General features: G+C 45.3%; 1 protein-coding gene across 1 annotated transcript in view; it reads left to right on the top strand.

The window, feature by feature from the left end:
* The first annotated feature begins 7269 nt into the window (after positions 1 to 7269).
* LOC118936686 (sprouty-related, EVH1 domain-containing protein 2) overlaps positions 7270 to 20312 on the top strand; it is a 39864-nt gene continuing 26821 nt past the window's right edge. Inside the window, 1 exon segment of the mRNA XM_090217712.1 lies at positions 7270 to 7893. Coding sequence (XP_090073838.1) covers positions 7868 to 7893 — 26 coding nt within the window. The 5' untranslated portion in view covers positions 7270 to 7867.

Genomic DNA, 20312 nt, shown 5'->3' with positions numbered 1-20312 from the left:
TGTTCAGTGAATCCTCCAGATCAGAGGCAGTAGGGATGACCAGGGATGTTCTCTGTTTAGTGAGTCCACCAGATCAGAGGCAGTAGGGATGACCAGGGATGTTCTCTGTTTAGTGAGTCCTCCAGATCAGAGGCTGTAGGGATGACCAGGGATATTCTCTGTTTAGTGAGTCCTCCAGATCAGAGGCTGTAGGGACGACCAGGGATGTTCTCTGTTTAGTGAGTCCACCAGATCAGAGGCAGTAGGGATGACCAGGGATGTTCTCTGTTTAGTGACTCCTCCAGATCAGAGGCTGTAGGGACGACCAGGGATGTTCTGTTCAGTGAATCCTCCAGATCAGAGGCAGTAGGGATGACCAGGGATGTTCTCTGTTTAGTGAGTCCACCAGATCAGAGGCAGTAGGGATGACCAGGGATGTTCTCTGTTTAGTGAGTCCTCCAGATCAGAGGCAGTAGGGATGACCAGGGATGTTCTCTGTTTAGTGAGTCCTCCAGATCAGAGGCTGTAGGGACGACCAGGGATGTTCTGTTCAGTGAATCCTTCAGATCAGAGGCAGTAGGGATGACCAGGGATGTTCTCTGTTTAGTGAGTCCTCCAGATCAGAGGCTGTAGGGACGACCAGGGATGTTCTGTTCAGTGAATCCTCCAGATCAGAGGCAGTAGGGATGACCAGGGATGTTCTCTGTTTAGTGAGTCCTCCAGATCAGAGGCAGTAGGGACGACCAGGGATATTCTCTGTTTAGTGAATCCTCCAGATCAGAGGCAGTAGGGATGACCAAGGATGGTCTCTGTTTAGTGAGTCCTCCAGATCAGAGGCAGTAGGGACGACCAGGGATGTTCTCTGTTTAGTGAGTCCTCCAGATCAGAGGCAGTAGGGATGACCAAGGATGGTCTCTGTTTAGTAAGTCCTCCAGATCAGAGGCAGTAGGGACGACCAGGGATGTTCTCTGTTTAGTGAGTCCTCCAGATCAGAGGCAGTAGGGACGACCAGGGATGTTCTCTGTTTAGTGAGTCCTCCAGATCAGAGGCAGTAGGGATGACCATGGAGGTTCTCTGTTTAGTGAATCCTCCAGATCAGAGGCAGTAGGGATGACCAGGGATATTCTCTGTTTAGTGAATCCTCCAGATCAGACGCAGTAGGGATGACCAGGGATGTTCTCTGTTTAGTGAATCCTCCAGATCAGAGGCAGTAGGGATGACCAGGGATGTTCTCTGTTTAGTGAGTCCTCCAGATCAGAGGCAATAGGGATGACCAGGGATGTTCTCTGTTTAGTGAGTCCTCCAGATCAGAGGCAATAGGGATGACCAGGGATGTTCTCTGTTTAGTGAGTCCTCCAGATCAGAGGCAATAGGGATGACCAGTGATGTTCTCTGTTTAGTGAGTCCTCCAGATCAGAGGCAGTAGGTATGCCCAGGGATGTTCTCTGTTTAGTGAGTCCTCCAGATCAGAGGCAGTAGGGATGACCAGGGATATTCTCTGTTTAGTGAATCCTCCAGATCAGAGGCAGTAGGGATGACCAGGGATGTTCTCTGTTTAGTGAGTCCTCCAGATCAGAGGCAGTAGGGACGACCAGGGATGTTCTCTGTTTAGTGAGTCCTCCAGATCAGAGGCAGTAGGGACGACCAGGGATGTTCTCTGTTTAGTCAGTCCTCCAGATCAGAGGCAGCAGAGATGACCAGGGATGTTCTCTTGATAAGTGCGTGCATTGGACCATTTTCCTGTCCTGCTAAGCATTCAAAAATGTAACAAGTAATTGTGGGTGTCAGGGAAAAAGTATGAAGTAAAAAGTACATAACTTTCTTTAGAAATGTAGTTAAGTAAAAGTCCAAGTTGTAAAAAATATATATAAATTTTAAAGTAAAGTACAGCTACCCTCAAAAACTACTTAAGTAGTACTTTAAAGTATTTCTACTTAAGTACTTTACACCACTGCACAATTGACACAGTTTTTACACCAATTCTACACATTCCTTTGTCCCATGTCCTCCGGCACACTTCTCACATGTCTGGAATCTCCCTCCGACACACTGCTGCAACATGACCATAAGCTTGGCATCTGAACCTCCCTCCGACACACTGCTGCAACATGACCATAAGCTTGGCATCTGAACCATAACGCTCCCATTGGACAACTGACATATCCTAACATGACTTCATCAGGTAAAGTCTCCTTCAAAACTCAAAAAGGACAGACACAGTCTTCTCAGTTACACCCCCCGCTCACCACCGGGTCTGCTTCTCACCAAACGCCAGCCGTCACAGACAGCCCAGGATTCACTCCATTCAAAGGCACCCTGCTCCAGAGAACAAAGACAGCCACAGGTCTTGTCCCTGGTGGCGTGAGGCCAAGTGCCTGCTCCCTCTGGACCGAAGAAACACAGACAGCCCAGGATTCACTCCATTCAAAGGCACCCTGCTCCAGAGAACAAAGACAGCCACAGGTCTTGTCCCTGGTGGCGTGAGGCCAAGTGCCTGCTCCCTCTGGACCGAAGAAACACAGACAGTTATTACAAGTCCAATTCCAGTTACCTTTACCAATCGCTTATTTCCATTGACTTTCAATATGTACCAATCGCTTATTTCCATTGACTTTCAATATGTACCAATCGCTTATTTCCATTGACTTTCAATATGTACCAATCACTTATTTCCATTGACTTTCAATATGTACCAATCACTTATTTCCATTGACTTTCAATATGTACCAATCGCTTATTTCCATTGACTTTCAATATGTACCAATCGCTTATTTCCATTGACTTTCAATATGTACCAATCGCTTATTTCCATTGACTTTCAATATGTACCAATCGCTTATTTCCATTGACTTTCAATATGTACCAATCGCTTATTTCCATTGACTTTCAATATGTACCAATCTCTTGGTAAAGGTATTCCATAACATGGGGCTTGTTAAAACAGCCTTTATCTACACGAGAGGATCCAGACAAGAACATCGTCACAATGGTCTGTAAAACGTGAACTACAAACTTAAACATGTTACCAATATGGAATAGAGTTGGGCGGTGTCCAGACGTATGGTGTCGCATTAACACATAGTTCTTCATAAGAAATCAGAAGAAATATCTAGCTGTGTTTTGTACTCAGATGTAAAATGCTTCTTATTGTTCATCTCTGGTTCGGCATCAGACGAATTTTGTGCTTCAGTTGAACTTCTCTACTTGGATGAAATTTCTTGAATGGGCATTCTATCAGCAGACAGCGCTCCGAAATATGAAATATGATGGCCATGCAAACCTAGCTTTTTCCTTACATGTTCCTTGTCACTCTATTGAAGCAACAAAAAAACACTTGACTGGGTTACCTATATATATATATATATATACATACAGTTGAAGTCGGAAGTTTACATACACTTAGGTTGGAGTCATTAAAACTCGTTTTTCAACCACTCAACAAATTTCTTGTTAAATCATGGAGTATAACACACAATGAAGTCTGGGTCTTATTTCCATTGTTAAATCATGGAGGATAAAACAACAATGAAGTCTGGGACTTATTTCCATTGTTAAATCATGGAGGATAACACACAATACAGTCTGGGACTTATTTCCATTGTTTCCGGCTAGTGACAGTGACTAAGTTCAGGGCAAGGTACTGGGTGGAGGCCAGTTAGTGATGGCTATTTAACAGTCTGATGGCCTTGAGATAGAAGCTGTTTTTCAGTCTCTCGGTCCAAGCTTTGACGCAACTGTACTGACCTCCCTTTCTGGGTGATAGTGGGGTTGAACAGAGCCTGTACTGACCTCGCTTTCTGGGTGATAGTGGGGTTGAACAGAGCCTGTACTGACCTCGCTTTCTGGGTGATAGTGGGGTTGAACAGAGCCTGTACTGACCTCGCTTTCTGGGTGATAGTGGGGTTGAACAGAGCCTGTACTGACCTCGCTTTCTGGGTGATAGTGGGGTTGAACAGAGCCTGTACTGACCTCGCTTTCTGGGTGATAGTGGGGTGAACAGGCCGTGGCTCGGTTGGCTGAGGTCCTTGATGATCTTCTTGGCCTTCCTGTGACACCGGGTGTTGTAGATGTCCTGAAGGGCAGGCAGTGTGCTCCCGGTGATGTGTCGGGCTAACCCGCACCACCCTCTGGAGAGCCCTGCGGCACACTGTACCAGGCGGTGACACAGCCTGACAGGATGCTCTCAATGGTGCAATCTGTAAAAATGTGCGAGGGTGTCAAATCTGGGACAAATGCGCCACACATATTTTTATCCCCTAAGTGTTGTTATATCTGACAGATACAAGACAGACACTTCATAACTTGTTTCCTTATTATTGATTTTAGGTACCTTTTTTTTGTAGCTGTTTATGAATGTGTTATTCAACGTGTTTCTGTGGGCTATAGCAGTGAATGTGTTATTCAACGTGTTTCTGTGGGCTATAGCAGTGAATGTGTTATTCAACATGTTTCTGTGGGCTATAGCAGTGAATGTGTTATTCAACATGTTTCTGTGGGCTATAGCAGTGAATGTGTTATTCAACATGTTTCTGTGGGCTATAGCAGTGAATGTGTTATTCAACATGTTTCTGTGGGCTATAGCAGTGAATGTGTTATTCAACATGTTTCTGTGGGCTATAGCAGTGAATGTGTGATTCAACGTGTTTCTGTGGGCTATAGCAGTGAATGTGTTATTCAACATGTTTCTGTGGGCTATAGCAGTGAATGTGTTATTCAACATGTTTCTGTGGGCTATAGCAGTGAATGTGTTATTCAACGTGTTTCTGTGGGCTATAGCAGTGAATGTGTTATTCAACGTGTTTCTGTGGGCTATAGCAGTGAATGTCACGTTCGTCGTATGGGAGGAGACCAAGGAGCAGCGTGATATGAATACATACTCTTCAATAAGACGAAGAACACTTAAACACACTATACAAAACGAACGTGAAGCTACACTATAAATGTGCATAAACAGGCAACTAGACAATAACCCACAAAATACCCAAAGAAGATGGCTGCCTAAATATGGTTCCCAATCAGAGACAACGATAAACACCTGCCTCTAATTGAAAACCAATCTAGGCAACCATAGACATATATAAACACCTAGATGATAAACAACCCCATAAACCTACAAAACCCCTAGACAGTACAAAAACACATACATCACCCATGTCTCACCCTGACCTAACCAAAATATATAAAGAAAACAAAGAATACTCAGGTCAGGGTGTGACAGTGAAGGCCAAAGTCAATGTTTCATCAAATATCTATACACTACAGGTCAAGAGTTTTAGAACACCTTCTCATTCAAGGGTTTTTCTTTATTTTTTACTATTTTCTACATTGTAGAATAATAGTAAAGACATCAACACTATGAAATAACACATATAGAATCATGTAGTAAATCAAATCAAATCAAATGTATTTATATAGCCCTTCGTACATCAGCTGATATCTCAAAGTGCTGTACAGAAACCCAGCCTAAAACCCCAAACAGCAAGCAATGCAGGTGTAGAAGCACGGTGGCTAGGAAAAGCTCCCTAGAAAGGCCAAAACCTAGGAAGAAACCTAGAGAGGAACCAGGCTATGTGGGGTGGCCAGTCCTCTTCTGGCTGTGCCGGGTGGAGATTATAAACCTAGAGAGGAACCAGGCTATGTGGGGTGGCCAGTCCTCTTCTGGCTGTGCCGGGTGGAGATTATAAACCTAGAGAGGAACCAGGCTATGTGGGGTGGCCAGTCTTCTTCTGGGTGTGCCGGGTGGAGATTATAAACCTAGAGAGGAACCAGGCTATGTGGGGTGACCAGTCCTCTTCTGGCTGTGCCGGGTGGAGATTATAAACCTAGAGAGGAACCAGGCTATGTGGGGTGGCCAGTCCTCTTCTGGCTGTGCCGGGTGGAGATTATAAACCTAGAGAGGAACCAGGCTATGTGGGGTGGCCAGTCCTCTTCTGGCTGTGCCGGGTGGAGATTATAAACCTAGAGAGGAACCAGGCTATGTGGGGTGGCCAGTCCTCTTCTGGCTGTGCCGGGTGGAGATTATAAACCTAGAGAGGAACCAGGCTATGTGGGGTGGCCAGTCCTCTTCTGGCTGTGCCGGGTGGAGATTATAAACCTAGAGAGGAACCAGGCTATGTGGGGTGGCCAGTCCTCTTCTGGCTGTGCCGGGTGGAGATTATAAACCTAGAGAGGAACCAGGCTATGTGGGGTGGCCAGTCCTCTTCTGGCTGTGCCGGGTGGAGATTATAAACCTAGAGAGGAACCAGGCTATGTGGGGTGGCCAGTCCTCTTCTGGCTGTGCCGGGTGGATATTATAAACCTAGAGAGGAACCAGGCTATGTGGGGTGGCCAGTCCTCTTCTGGCTGTGCCGGGTGGAGATTATAAACCTAGAGAGGAACCAGGCTATGTGGGGTGGCCAGTCCTCTTCTGGCTGTGCCGGGTGGAGATTATAAACCTAGAGAGGAACCAGGCTATGTGGGGTGGCCAGTCCTCTTCTGGCTGTGCCGGGTGGAGATTATAAACCTAGAGAGGAACCAGGCTATGTGGGGTGGCCAGTCCTCTTCTGGGTGTGCCGGGTGGAGATTATAACAGAACCACTAAAACCAATAAAAGTGTTAAACAAATCAAAATGAATTTTATATTTGAGATTCTTCAAAGTAGCCACCCTTTGCCTTGATGACAGCTTTGCACTCTCATGGCATTCTCTCAACCAGCTTCATGAGGTAGTCAGTCACCTGGTGACGACCTTCTGCTCCTTAGCCCAATTTACTGGCCCTCTCTGGCCTCTCCATGCTTCTCTTCTGTCGTTACCCACGAGACGCAACGCCGAACATTCTCTTTCCTTCGCTGTTTGTCTGAAATGACGCACACAGACTTACAATTAAGAGTTGGATGGATGACCGTTCAAAACTATTTTTTTCCCCAGTCGGAGCTCGTTTTTTTCTGAGTTCCCAGTTGTTTTCAACGCACTGAAGTCGGAAGTTGGAGAATTTCCCGAGTTCCCAGTCATTTTGAACGTGGCGTCACTCTCTGGGTTTCCACTGGTTACCACAGCCACAAAGTCAGAATATCATACAAATGTGGCTATATCATAATAATTCATGAAAACTAACATTTGCTTGGTAGTATCAATTTAAGGTTAGGTTTAGTCATGAGTTTAGCAGTGTGTTAAGGTTAGGGTTAAGGTTAGGTTTAAAATTACATTTTAAGAAGATAAATTGTAGAAATAGGCGGGGTTTATAACGTTTTGTTTGCGGTAACCAGTGAGGACACTGCTCTGGCGCTTTCAAGACAACTGTGAACTTGGAAAATATGAGGTCAGATCATGACTTCAGTGATTTTCAGGAACGGAAAGTCGGAGCTCTAGAAAGAGGCCCGACTTGGAATTCCAGAAGTCTTGCACGTACTAAGGTCGGAAGTCGGAGATTTCCGAGTTCCCAGTTCCCAGTTGTTTTGAACGCGGCATCTCCTATCTCCCTTCGCGGTGACGTAGGGGTGCCTGCACAATCCAACATGGAGTAGCGAGCGATGGGGCTCTAGCGGGGCCACCCCTCGGCAACGCCAGTGCCCATTCAGCAACGCTGAACGGGCCGTCGAAAAACGGGCCCCCAGAATTTAGGAGGCACATGTTTTACTTCACCGTATTACCCGGAGGATTATAAACTTTCGGAGAGTCTTTATTTTACACAAGCAACTGGTTGGCATGACAAGAAAATGACAGCAGAGAGAGAGAGAGACCTACTGTAGTCTCAGACTGAAGCAAAGAGCGCTGTGTATTCACACAAAGGCAGCGGAGAGATAGGCTTCTACGCGGAATAGAAGGGAAAGGACTGAGGATAGGTGTTGAAAAAAATGACGAGCAAAAAGCATGCACCCGCATTGGGATATCATTTCAGGTGAAACGAGAAAATGATAGAAGAAACACACCCAAGCGAGTAAGTATTATAATAACAATGTATTAAACTTCATTAGCGCTTTTCATTTGGCAGAAAGGATCGCAAAGCGTTGAAAGCAAATCAAACAAGAAGACAATAACACGGCTATATGACACAGTATGTCTGGACTAAACTATGATTATCGGGCAGAGTTTAACATGTTGAGTGTTTCAAAAAACGGTTCAAAATTAAGATAGCCGGAGGCAAGTAGGTAACTTTTTTAGACCGGGCTAGTAGAAAATATGCCCATAATATCACATGGCACAGATTTTGGACCCGGACTAGTAAGAACTTGCGTTCTACTAACGTTAACCTGGCTGGCCAGACAGCTTGCAACAGATGGAGCGATTGTCAAATTGGAACCGCACATCCTAGACTAGTAAATATCGACTCCAATATATATATTTCCCTTTGAGAAATGCTCAACTAAGTTACTTTTTTTTTGGAAACGAATGTCTTGTGGATCTGTTTTAGTTTCAGTCTTTTAAAAAAAAAAGTATTTTTACAAAGTTTGAAAATGGTCTGTGGCATGGGGGATTAGGCTATAATATATTGACAGTGAAAGCAGAAGAGGACTGGGGGGGTTTTAGGGCCCCCGCCTTGTTCTAGTCTACTGATTCTGTCTTGCGGAGGGGGAAGGTGTGGTGGTGGTTGCAGCGTGGGTGGATCGGAAACATGCTGTAAAGAAATCAGCAGTAGGGCCTTTTAAAATGTAACCAAGTTCGAAACTCTAGCGTTGTAAAAGTTATTCTGTCGACGGATGGGAACTGAGCCTGTCGCTTCTCGTTACTTTGCGGTTGCTATTGTCTCGTAGCCTATGCAACATTCGTTTAGGCCATCGTTCTGTGTTTGTTTGTTCAAGCTGTGGCTGGGGGAACTCTTTTCGGAAGGAGGATATGAGATATCCGATATGCCCCATCCACCATCTCTTTTCACAATCGCTCTCATTTACATAAGCGTTAAAGGGGGTGGGGGTTGCAGCGTGGGTGGATCGGAAACATGTTGTGAAGCGATTAGCAGCGGTAGGGCCTTTTAAAAATGTAACCAAGTTTGAAACAAGTTACAATCTATCGACTGATGGAACAGAGACTGTCGTCTGTTATCTCTTTGTAGCTATTCGTTTGCTTATTTGTGTTTAGGTCATCGTTTGAAAGTATGTTTGCTTCAAACTGTGACTAGGGGAAGAAGTCTTCCCGGGAGCACGTTTCATTCATAAAAACACCAATCGAGGACGACAGGGCTTGTCTTGCAAAGTTTACCTGACAACATCAACCCGTTTTTTAAAATATATGTTTAGATGTTTAAAATCTATGTTCTGTAGAATTGCGGGACGTTATTGCGTGTCATTATTGTAACGTTGGATCGTTATTCCAGTTTCTTTGTAGCCTGTTCTAACCCCAGGCTATTCATAAAGTCTGAATCATTGTGCCGTGCCTTCCTTTATCGTGCTCAAATCGAAAGCATTTGAAATGTAAACAGAGGCTCGTCAATAGTCTTGGCATGTATAGCTTTCTGAGTTTTGTCTTTGGGTCGTTTTAATGTTGTTTAGGCCAGGGATTCCCAAACGGTTTCACTCAGTCTCCCCTTACAGCATTGGGGTACATTTATGATACAAACGGTTCACACCCTTCTTGTTGGTGGAGAGAGAATTGTGCAGGTCACGCTTTTCCCGCAATTCTACACATTTTTGGCATGAGTTGTATTGATTAGATTGTTTTTGTATTGAACATTTAGACGTTTTAAAACAAAATTTCTTCCAGTTCTATATATTTTGGCAAGTCTGTGTATTCATGTGATATTTGGGCTAAAAGGCCTCGCAAAATGTCTCTAAGGTCTGCAATGACAAGAGGACAACTAGTTTCACCTCGTGCATTCTGCTTTTACAGCATCAAGAGTAAGATGAAAGCCTGACTGAGTTCCTTATAAAACACACACACACACACACACACACTGGGAGAACCACTGTGATGCAGTTCGATTAGATTTCTAGTAGACTAACATATAGCATAATGTTTGATGCATTGGCCTACTTGTAATTTGTATTTGTAGGCAAGATCTTTCTTGTTGGCAACACCTATTTTGGTTTATTCAAGCCTATTATTAATGGCATGGTCTCCTTTATTTGTCGATATTCAATAGGCTATTCCCCCTTTATAATGCTGCGTGTGCGTGCTGAATCATAGGTAGGCCTATTGCTTTGAAAGCAGAGAGGCTCTGAAGAATGTCGGTCATGCAGATCCTGATAGATAGCTGTCGGAAGGGCGAAGGGCACAGGAGGGGATGTTTACGTGGCAGTCGCGTGACGCTTGCCCATTCATAAAAACGGTAACCTTCAGCGCGCCCCATTCACAGTGCATAGCTACAGCCAGGGGCCTTGCTACCTTGACATGAGGGCCATTAGTGCGGCAACCAAACAATAAAGACAGGAACCTGTTGTCCTTACACACAGCAGGCCAGGCCAAATGCCCAGTTTGTAAAAAGTTATCTGATTGCATATAAATATAATGATTAGTAAGGGCAAAAGCTGCTGTTTATTAAAATAAATATTTGATATTCTACTCAATACACATTTGAAGGCTTTATTTTTTTAAATCCGTAATGACACATTGAATACGTTTACAGGCACACTTATAACGCGATATTAAACTGATTATGGTAGTAGGCAGATTATCCAATAGTCATGTAAACACCTTACTCTGCTTCTCTTAATAGGCTTAAAGTCAAAATCGACTGAAGCATACGGCGATTAAAACACCCCGTTTTCTGAACACTTTGACAAACGATTAGGACACGTAAACACATTAATCTGCGCATATGATCTGCGCATGTTCTAGCACCAGCGGAGCGAACCCCTCTTTAGCGCGAGTGAAGTGAGTTAGAAACTACAATGTGTGGATCTTTAGAAGTAGTTTTCACAAACTTATAGAACCCAGAATCAAATATGCTTCCCTAAAAGAACATGGACGCTAGGGTAGAACGTTTACATTGGCTAACCGGGCTCTATCTGGGCTATCTGCCTTGTGTCCCGCCACCCACCTCTTTTACGCTGCTGCTACTCTCTGTTCATCATATAGTCACTTTAACCATACCTACATGTACATACTACCTTTTTTGCACGATTGGTTAGAGCCTGTAAGTAAGCTTTTCACTGCAAGGTCTACTACACCTGTTGTATTCAGCGCACGTGACAAATAAACTTGGATTTGATTGGCAATTTTCTGCATTTATCAGAGTGACGTCGGGTAGCCTGATTTCAGATGTGTTCGTGTAAACAGGATTATTACGGGAAATCGTTATTCTTGCAAAGCATGTAAACGTTTTAATCAAACTATTATATTCATCTGACTTTACACAATAATCACATTATTGTAACTGCACTCATTGTCTGCAAAATTAAGGATCCAAATATAAAACGAGTTCTCTGTTGACTTTCTCTCTTTGACACACAAACACACTCACACAGAGAGGACAGACACACATACACACTCACACAGAGAGGACAGAGATACACACTCACACAGAGAGGACGGACACACATACACACTCACACAGAGAGGACAGACACACATACATACTCACACAGAGAGGACAGACACACATACACACTCATACAGAGAGGACAGACACACATACACACAGAGAGGACAGACACACATACACACTCACACAGAGAGGACAGAGACACATACACACTCACACAGAGAGGACAGACACACATACACACTCACACAGAGAGGACAGACACACATACACACTCATACAGAGAGGACAGACACACATACACACTCACACAGAGAGGACGGAGACACACACTCACACAGAGAGGACAGAGACACACACTCACACAGAGAGGACAGAGACACACACTCACACAGAGAGGACGGAGACACACACTCACACAGAGAGGACAGACACACAAACACACTCACACAGAGAGGACAGACACACATACACACTCACACAGAGAGGACAGAGACACATACACACTCACACAGAGAGGACAGACACGCATACACACTCACACAGAGAGGACAGACACACATACAAACTCATACAGAGAGGACAGACACACATACACACTCACACAGAGAGGACAGACACACATACACACTCACACAGAGAGGACAGACACACATACACACTCACACAGAGAGGACAGACACACATACAAACTCATACAGAGAGGACAGACACACTCACACAGAGAGGACTGAGTCGCACATACACACTCACACAGAGAGGACAGACACACATACACACTCACACAGAGAGGACAGACACACAAACACACTCACACAGAGAGGACAGACACACATACACACTCACACAGAGAGGACAGACACACATACACACTCACACAGAGAGGACAGACACACATACACACTCACACAGAGAGGACAGACACATATACACACTCACACAGAGAGGACATACACACTCATACAGAGAGGACAGAGATACACACTCACACAGAGAGGATGGACACACATACACACTCACACAGAGAGGACAGAGATACACACTCACACAGAGAGGACAGAGATACACACTCACACAGAGAGGACGGACACACATACACACTCACACAGAGAGGACAGAGATACACACTCACACAGAGGGGACGGACACACATACACACTCACACAGAGAGGACAGAGATACACACTCACACAGAGAGGACAGAGATACACACTCACACAGAGAGGACAGAGATACACGCTCACACAGAGAGGACAGAGATACACACTCACACAGAGAGGACAGAGATACACACAAACACATTCACACAGAGAGGACAGACACACATACACACTCACACAGATAGGACGGAGGCACACATACACACTCACACAGATAGGACGGAGGCACACATACACACTCACACAGAGAGGATGGAGGCACACATACACACTCACACAGAGAGGACGGAGGCACACATACACACTCACACAGAGAGGACAGACACACATACACACTCACACAGAGAGGACTGAGTCGCACATACACACTCACACAGAGAGGACAGACACACATACACACTCACACAGAGAGGACAGACACACAAACACACTCACACAGAGAGGACAGACACACATACACACTCACACAGAGAGGACAGACACACATACACACTCACACAGAGAGGACAGACACACATACACACTCACACAGAGAGGACAGACACATATACACACTCACACAGAGAGGACATACACACTCATATAGAGAGGACAGAGATACACACTCACACAGAGAGGATGGACACACATACACACTCACACAGAGAGGACAGAGATACACACTCACACAGAGATGACAGAGATACACACTCACACAGAGAGGACGGACACACATACACACTCACACAGAGAGGACAGAGATACACACTCACACAGAGAGGACAGACACACATACACACTCATACAGAGAGGACAGAGATACACACTCACACAGAGAGGACGGACACACATACACACTCACACAGAGAGGACAGAGATACACACTCACACAGAGAGGACAGAGATACACACTCACACAGAGAGGACAGAGATACACACAAACACACTCACACAGAGAGGACAGACACACATACACACTCACACAGATAGGACGGAGGCACACATACACACTCACACAGATAGGACGGAGGCACACATACACACTCACACAGAGAGGATGGAGGCACACATACACACTCACACAGAGAGGATGGAGGCACACATACACACTCACACAGAGAGGACGGAGGCACACATACACACTCACACAGAGAGGACAGACGCACATACACACTCACACAGAGAGGACGAAGACGCACATACACACTCACACAGAGAGGACGAAGACGCACATACACACTCACACAGAGAGGACAGACGCACATATACACTCACACAGAGATGACAGATGCACATACACACTCACACAGAGAGGATGGAGGCACACATACACACTCACACAGAGAGGACAGAGACATTAGTGGAAGATGTATTGATCTCTAGGTTACTGACATGTGCACTGTCCGTATTTCAGAATTTGACTCTGATGCCCAATGACATTCAGCTAAGGTCGCTGCTCTGCAACGTAACCCAGAGCTGACCACCACGCATTGATTCAACTGCTATACTCACTCAGTCACAAAAAAAAAAAAACTTGGTCACTAACTCACTGTCTGTCTGTCTCTGTCTGTCTGTCTGTCTGTGAGTGAGTGAGTGAGTGAGTGTCCGTCACTCACTCACTCACTCACTCAGTCCGTCACTCACTGTCTCACTCACTCACTGTCTCACTCACTCACTGTCTCACTTTCTCACTCACTCACTTTCTCACTCACTCACTCACGCACTTTCTCACTCTCTCACTCACTCACTCACTCACTCACTGTCACTCACTCACTGTCTCACTCACTCACACTCACTCTGTCTCACTTACTCACTGTCACTCACTCACTCACTCAGTCAATCTCACTGTCACTCACTCACTGTCTCACTTACTCACTGTCACTCACTCACTCAGTCAGTCTCACTGTCACTCACTCACTGTCTCACTTACTCACTGTCCGTCACTCACTCACTGTCTCACTCACTCACTGTCTCACTGACTCACTCACTCACTTTCTCACTCACTCACTCACTCACCCACTCACTCACTGACTCACTGACTCACTCACTCACTGTCTCACTCACTGTCACACACTCACTCACTCACTGTCACACACTCACTCACTCACTGTCTCTCACTCACTCACTCACTCACTCACTCACTCACTCACTCACTCACTCACTCACTCTCTCACTCACTGTCTGTGTAGGAATGAGTTGGACCATGTCTTCATAACAGCAGAATGATTAGAAAGGGGAAAGCCTCTCACAACACAGTTGATGCTCTTTCTATGCGTGTCTTTCTAGCATTCGGGGAAAAGTCTATTATTTTCTCAGCTCATTCAGCTCCAGTCAACATATCTACATGTCATAGAGCATCAGAGACAACACAAAACAGAAAACACAACATAGCAAGGGGTAGGGTGCCTGTGCACACCACCTGGAAAATAATCTAGGGGAAACACTGGCTCCTGAAACAGAGGATAATAGAGGAAGGGAGACAGACACAAAGACTGAGAGAGAAAGACACAGAGTGAGAGAGACAGACACAAAGAGTGAGAGACAGACACAAAGAGTGAGAGACAGACACAAAGAGTGAGAGACAGACACAAAGAGTGAGAGACAGACACAGAGTGAGAGACAGACACAGAAAGAGCGAGAAAGACAGACAGAAAGAGCGAGACAGAAAGACACAAAGAGCGAGAGAGACAGACACAGAAAGAGCAAGAAAGACACAGAAAGAGAAAGACAGACACAGAAAGAGAAAGACAGACACAGAAAGAGACAGACAGACACAGAAAGAGAAAGACAGACACAGAAAGAGCAAGACAGACACAGAAAGAGCAAGACAGACACAGAAAGAGCAAGACAGACACAGAAAGAGCAAGACAGACACAGAAAGAGCAAGACAGACAGAGTGAGAGAGACAGACACAGAAAGGGGAATATCTAGTCAGTTGTACAACTGAATGCCTTCAACTGAAATGTGTCTTCTGCATTTAACCCTCTGAATCAGAGAGGAGAAGGAGTCATTTAACCCTCTGAATCAGAGAGGTGAAGGAGTCATTTAACCCTCTGAATCAGAGAGGTGAAGGAGTCATTTAACCCTCTGAATCAGAGAGGTGAAGGAGTCATTTAACCCTCTGAATCAGAGAGGAGAAGGAGTCATTTAACCCTCTGAATCAGAGAGGTGAAGGAGTCATTTAACCCTCTGAATCAGAGAGGTGAAGGAGTCATTTAACCCTCTGAATCAGAGAGGTGAAGGAGTCATTTAACCCTCTGAATCAGAGAGGTGAAGGAGTCATTTAACCCTCTGAATCAGAGAGGTGAAGGAGTCATTTAACCCTCTGAATCAGAGAGGAGAAGGAGTCATTTAACCCTCTGAATCAGAGAGGTGAAGGAGTCATTTAACCCTCTGAATCAGAGAGGTGAAGGAGTCATTTAACCCTCTGAATCAGAGAGGTGAAGGGGTCATTTAACCCTCTGAATCAGAGAGGTGAAGGAGTCATTTAACCCAACCCCTCTGAATCAGAGAGGTGCAGGGTCTGCCTTAATCGACATCCACAGCGTCCGGAGAACAGTGGGTTAACTGCCTTGCTCAGGGGCAGGTCAACAGAATTTTACCTTGTCAGCTCGGGGATTCTATCCATAACCTCTCGGTTACTGGCCCAACACTCTAACCACTAGACCTACCTGCCACCCACCACACACAGAAAGAGACTGACAGACGTAGAAAGAGAGAGAGAGAGAGAGAGAGCCAGATGGGGAGAGCGAGAACGAGAGAGAGTCCGATTTACCATTGGTCTTGGATGAGGTGAGGTCATTGGAGATTATTGACACTCCAGGCCCCCGAGGGAAAGTTGCATCTAGTAACTGTCAGCTGTAGTTATTGATAACCCTCACATGTCCAGGCAGACACTGTTTTTCTTCACCTGTACAGAGGTAATAACTGGACTGTGTGTGTGTGTGTGTGTGCTCGGGAAACACACATGTAAGAGTGGTCAGACAAGTGCAACAGCTGGAAGAGAATCCCCAGTCAATAGCAAACCAAGCTTCCAACCCCCTAAAACCCTTCTGGTCTGAGCCAGCAGGACAGAACTGCTCTGTATAATCCCATTCCATATAACACAGAATGTTTGTTCTACATCATGTATTTCTATCTGATCGTTCTATGACATAGTACCTCCGTGTCCATAAGCCCCAGCTTTCAGTCATTCAATGTCCGCCCTTCCCTGTCAGCTGTGTGACATCAACAACCCTCACTAAATTCCCATTTGGAAAAAGCGTTTTTCCCTGTTACCTTATTCCGGACTGAACCTGACGTTACCAAGGTGACTCCCTGGCCTTTTCTCATTTGGGAAAAAGTCCATCCTCCACCCTTTGTCCTCGCTCCTCCGTGACCCGGAAACCGATAAGTGGCCGAGTGGTGGAGGAGATGTCAATTGAGTTAGTAGGCGAACGGAAGAGAGTCCTCCCGTCCTCAATAGCCACCTTTCATGGAGGACAGTCATGTGTATCCTACCCGAGTCCTTCACGGAAGACTTTTGAAATGTGTCACGCCCCCTTTGATTCAGCTGTTGTTTCGTTAGAGGAGAAAAGCATGCCAAACATTTTAAGAACAATATGCTGCTTATCGTTTTATCTACTAAATGTCTTGCACAACTATCTTCATTTGTTTTGATCACTATATACATTTATTCCACCCCTGTGAACTTCATTTACATAATGACACACAAGTGGAGGAGAGTCTAATTTCATAAAGGCGCGTTTTCATCCACTTCCCCTCTCCTCCATTACCTCTGACCTTTTCAAAAGGATATACAAGAGAGGACTCAGGAGCGAGGACGCAGGAGTTGAGCAAATCCATGACAAGAACAAACATGAGAACCCATATAGAAAATAAATCCATGACAAGAACAAACATGATAACTTGTATTGAAAATGAATCCATGACAAGAACAAACATGAGAACCCATATAGAAAATAAATCCATGACAAGAACAAACATGAGAACCCATAAAGAAAATAAATCCATGACAAGAACAAACATGAGAACCTGTATTGAAAATAAATCCATGACAAAAACAAACATGAGAACCTGTATTGAAAATAAGCAGATGTTTAAAACCTCTTCGTGGAGCCAAAGCTATATCACATATTTGCCAAGTTAGAAAGTTTTGATCCAATTGAAATGGTAGTTGTTCAAGGCCCTTTACATAGAATAGATGTCATGACGCATGTCAACACAGCAAGCTGAAGCCTGGATAAAAACTGCTATTCACACCATTAGCCCCGTAGAAAGTGAATAGAAAACTTTGCAGGCGAGCCACTTAGGGTAAACAACATTTCCCAAGGCAGTCAGGACAGATCTAGGGCCTGAGGTTATCCATACCTCAATCAAACCAATAGGATAGGCTATACTTTCATTATCAGTAATAGTCAAACAATGAAAAGCCGTTGTTTGGGGCCCTGATAGAGAACCTTACAGAAATACAATGAAAAGCCGTTGTTTGGGGCCCTGATAGAGAACCTTACAGAAATACAATGAAAAGCCGTTGTTTGGGGCCCTGATAGAGAACCTTACAGAAATACAATGAAAAGCCGTTGTTTGGGGCCCTGTCATGATAGGGTTATTGTATGTCATATGCAAACTAGGAATATGAGTAGATCAGCCAACCTCTATGTCCATAACTGACCCCAGTCTGTCTGTAGGTAGTTTACCAGTCCCTTGGTGCAGCAACTGACCTCACTGCCTCTATCACACAGAATGGGTCTGCCCCTCAGGTCTGCAACTGGCCTCACTGCCTCTATCTCTATCACACAGAATGGGTCTGCCCCTCAGGTCTGCAACTGGCCTCACTGCCTCTATCTCCTGAAGCAGGCCTTGGTAACAGATTAGATTCCCATCACACAGTCTACCTGAAGCAGGCCTTGGTAACAGATTAGAATCCCATCACACAGTCTACCTGAAACAGGTCTAGGTAACAGATTAGAATCCCATCACACAGTCTACCTGAAGCAGGCCTAGGTAACAGATTAGAATCCCATCACACAGTCTACCTGAAGCAGGCCTAGGTAACAGATTAGAATCCCATCACACAGTCTACCTGAAGCAGGCCTAGGTAACAGATTAGAATCCCATCACACAGTCTACCTGAAGCAGGCCTAGGTAACAGATTAGAATCCCATCACACACAGTCTACCTGAAGCAGGTCTAGGTAACAGATTAGAATCCCATCACACAGTCTACCTGAAGCAGGCCTAGGTAACAGATTAGACTCCCATCACACAGTCTACCTGAAGCAGGCCTAGGTAACAGATTAGAATCCCATCACACACAGTCTACCTGAAGCAGGCCTAGGTAACAGATTAGACTCCCATCACACAGTCTACCTGAAGCAGGTCTAGGTAACAGATTAGAATCCCATCACGCAGTCTACCTGAAGCAGGCCTAGGTAACAGATTAGAACCCCATCACACAGTCTACCTGAAGCAGGCCTAGGTAACAGATTAGAATCGCATCACACAGTCTGCTAGGAAGGAGTGGTGGAGGGATGGACGCCACTCAGACAGACAGACTCTACGTCTCTGTCTTTTAATGACCTGTGTGTTTGATGAGGTGTGACCACGAGGGAGGGTTTGGAAGGAGCCAGGATAGACAGAAGTTAGTAGCTGTCGTGTGTGTGTGTGCGCGTGTGTGTGTGTTCTTTCTCCAGTGTGTGGTTATGTGCACACCCTTCTCTTGCCCGGTGCAGTAGGTCTGTGTTGTGGCCTGACCTCAGATTATAGGGTCTGTCTGTCTGTCTGTCTGCTGTGTTTCACCCTGCTGTCGTCACAGGGTGGATATGTTACTACCCTCTCATATGAATTCCTCTCCGTTCAGACCAGATCTACAGCCTATCTTTATCACAGTGAGACAGACCAGCTAGACAGTCTTATGTCATTGTGGATGAGAGCTACTCTCCATGTTTTTATTTGGCCAGTTTCAACAACAATACATACGCCTGTCATATATTTAGAGTAGTCTGGTGGCTGTATGCAGACTGAAGGCAGAGACGCTGTCTGCTGGTGACTCATGCAGCGCGCGCGTGTGTGTGTGTTCGTGTGTGTGTGTGTGAGGCAGACGCAATCCAACCTACTAGTGGGATGTGTGTGTGTGTAGATTCTGAGCTCTCCTAGAAATCCAGACAGTATTGGAGCAGAGCTGCCTGCATAACGCTGGTCATAACACTTTGGCTGGCTGGCTCTGGTAGTGTGTGTGTGTGTGTCTGTCTCTGGTAGTGTGTGTGTGTGTGTGTGTGTGTGTGTGTAGGTGAACGAGGTTAGCCACCTGTGTGTGTCCCCTGATGGTTCTGTTCTGACTTACATGATGTTGTGTTGTTGGTACCCTGATGGTTCTGTTCTGACTTACATGATGTTGTGTCGTTGGTACCCTGATGGTTCTATTCTGTCTTACATGATGTTGTGTTGTTGGTACCCTGATGGTTCTGTTCTGTCTTACATGATGTTGTGTTGTTGGTACCCTGATGGTTCTGTTCTGTCTTACATGATGTTGTGTTGTTGGTACCCTGATGGTTCTGTTCTGACTTACATGGTGTTGTGTTGTTGGTACCCTGATGGTTCTGTTCTGTCTTACATGATGTTGTGTTGTTGGTACCCTGATGGTTCTGTTCTGACTTACATGATGTTGTGTTGTTGGTACCCTGATGGTTCTGTTCTGACTTACATGATGTTGTGTTGTTGGTACCCTGATGGTTCTGTTCTGACTTACATGATGTTGTGTTGTTGGTACCCTGATGGTTCTGTTCTGACTTACATGATG

The sequence above is a fragment of the Oncorhynchus mykiss genome, chromosome 23 (genome assembly GCF_057628025.1).
Source record: "Oncorhynchus mykiss isolate SJ-2025 chromosome 23, ASM5762802v1, whole genome shotgun sequence".
Lineage (NCBI taxonomy): Eukaryota > Metazoa > Chordata > Actinopteri > Salmoniformes > Salmonidae > Oncorhynchus > Oncorhynchus mykiss.
This window is presented reverse-complemented; position numbering and strand designations above follow the sequence as displayed.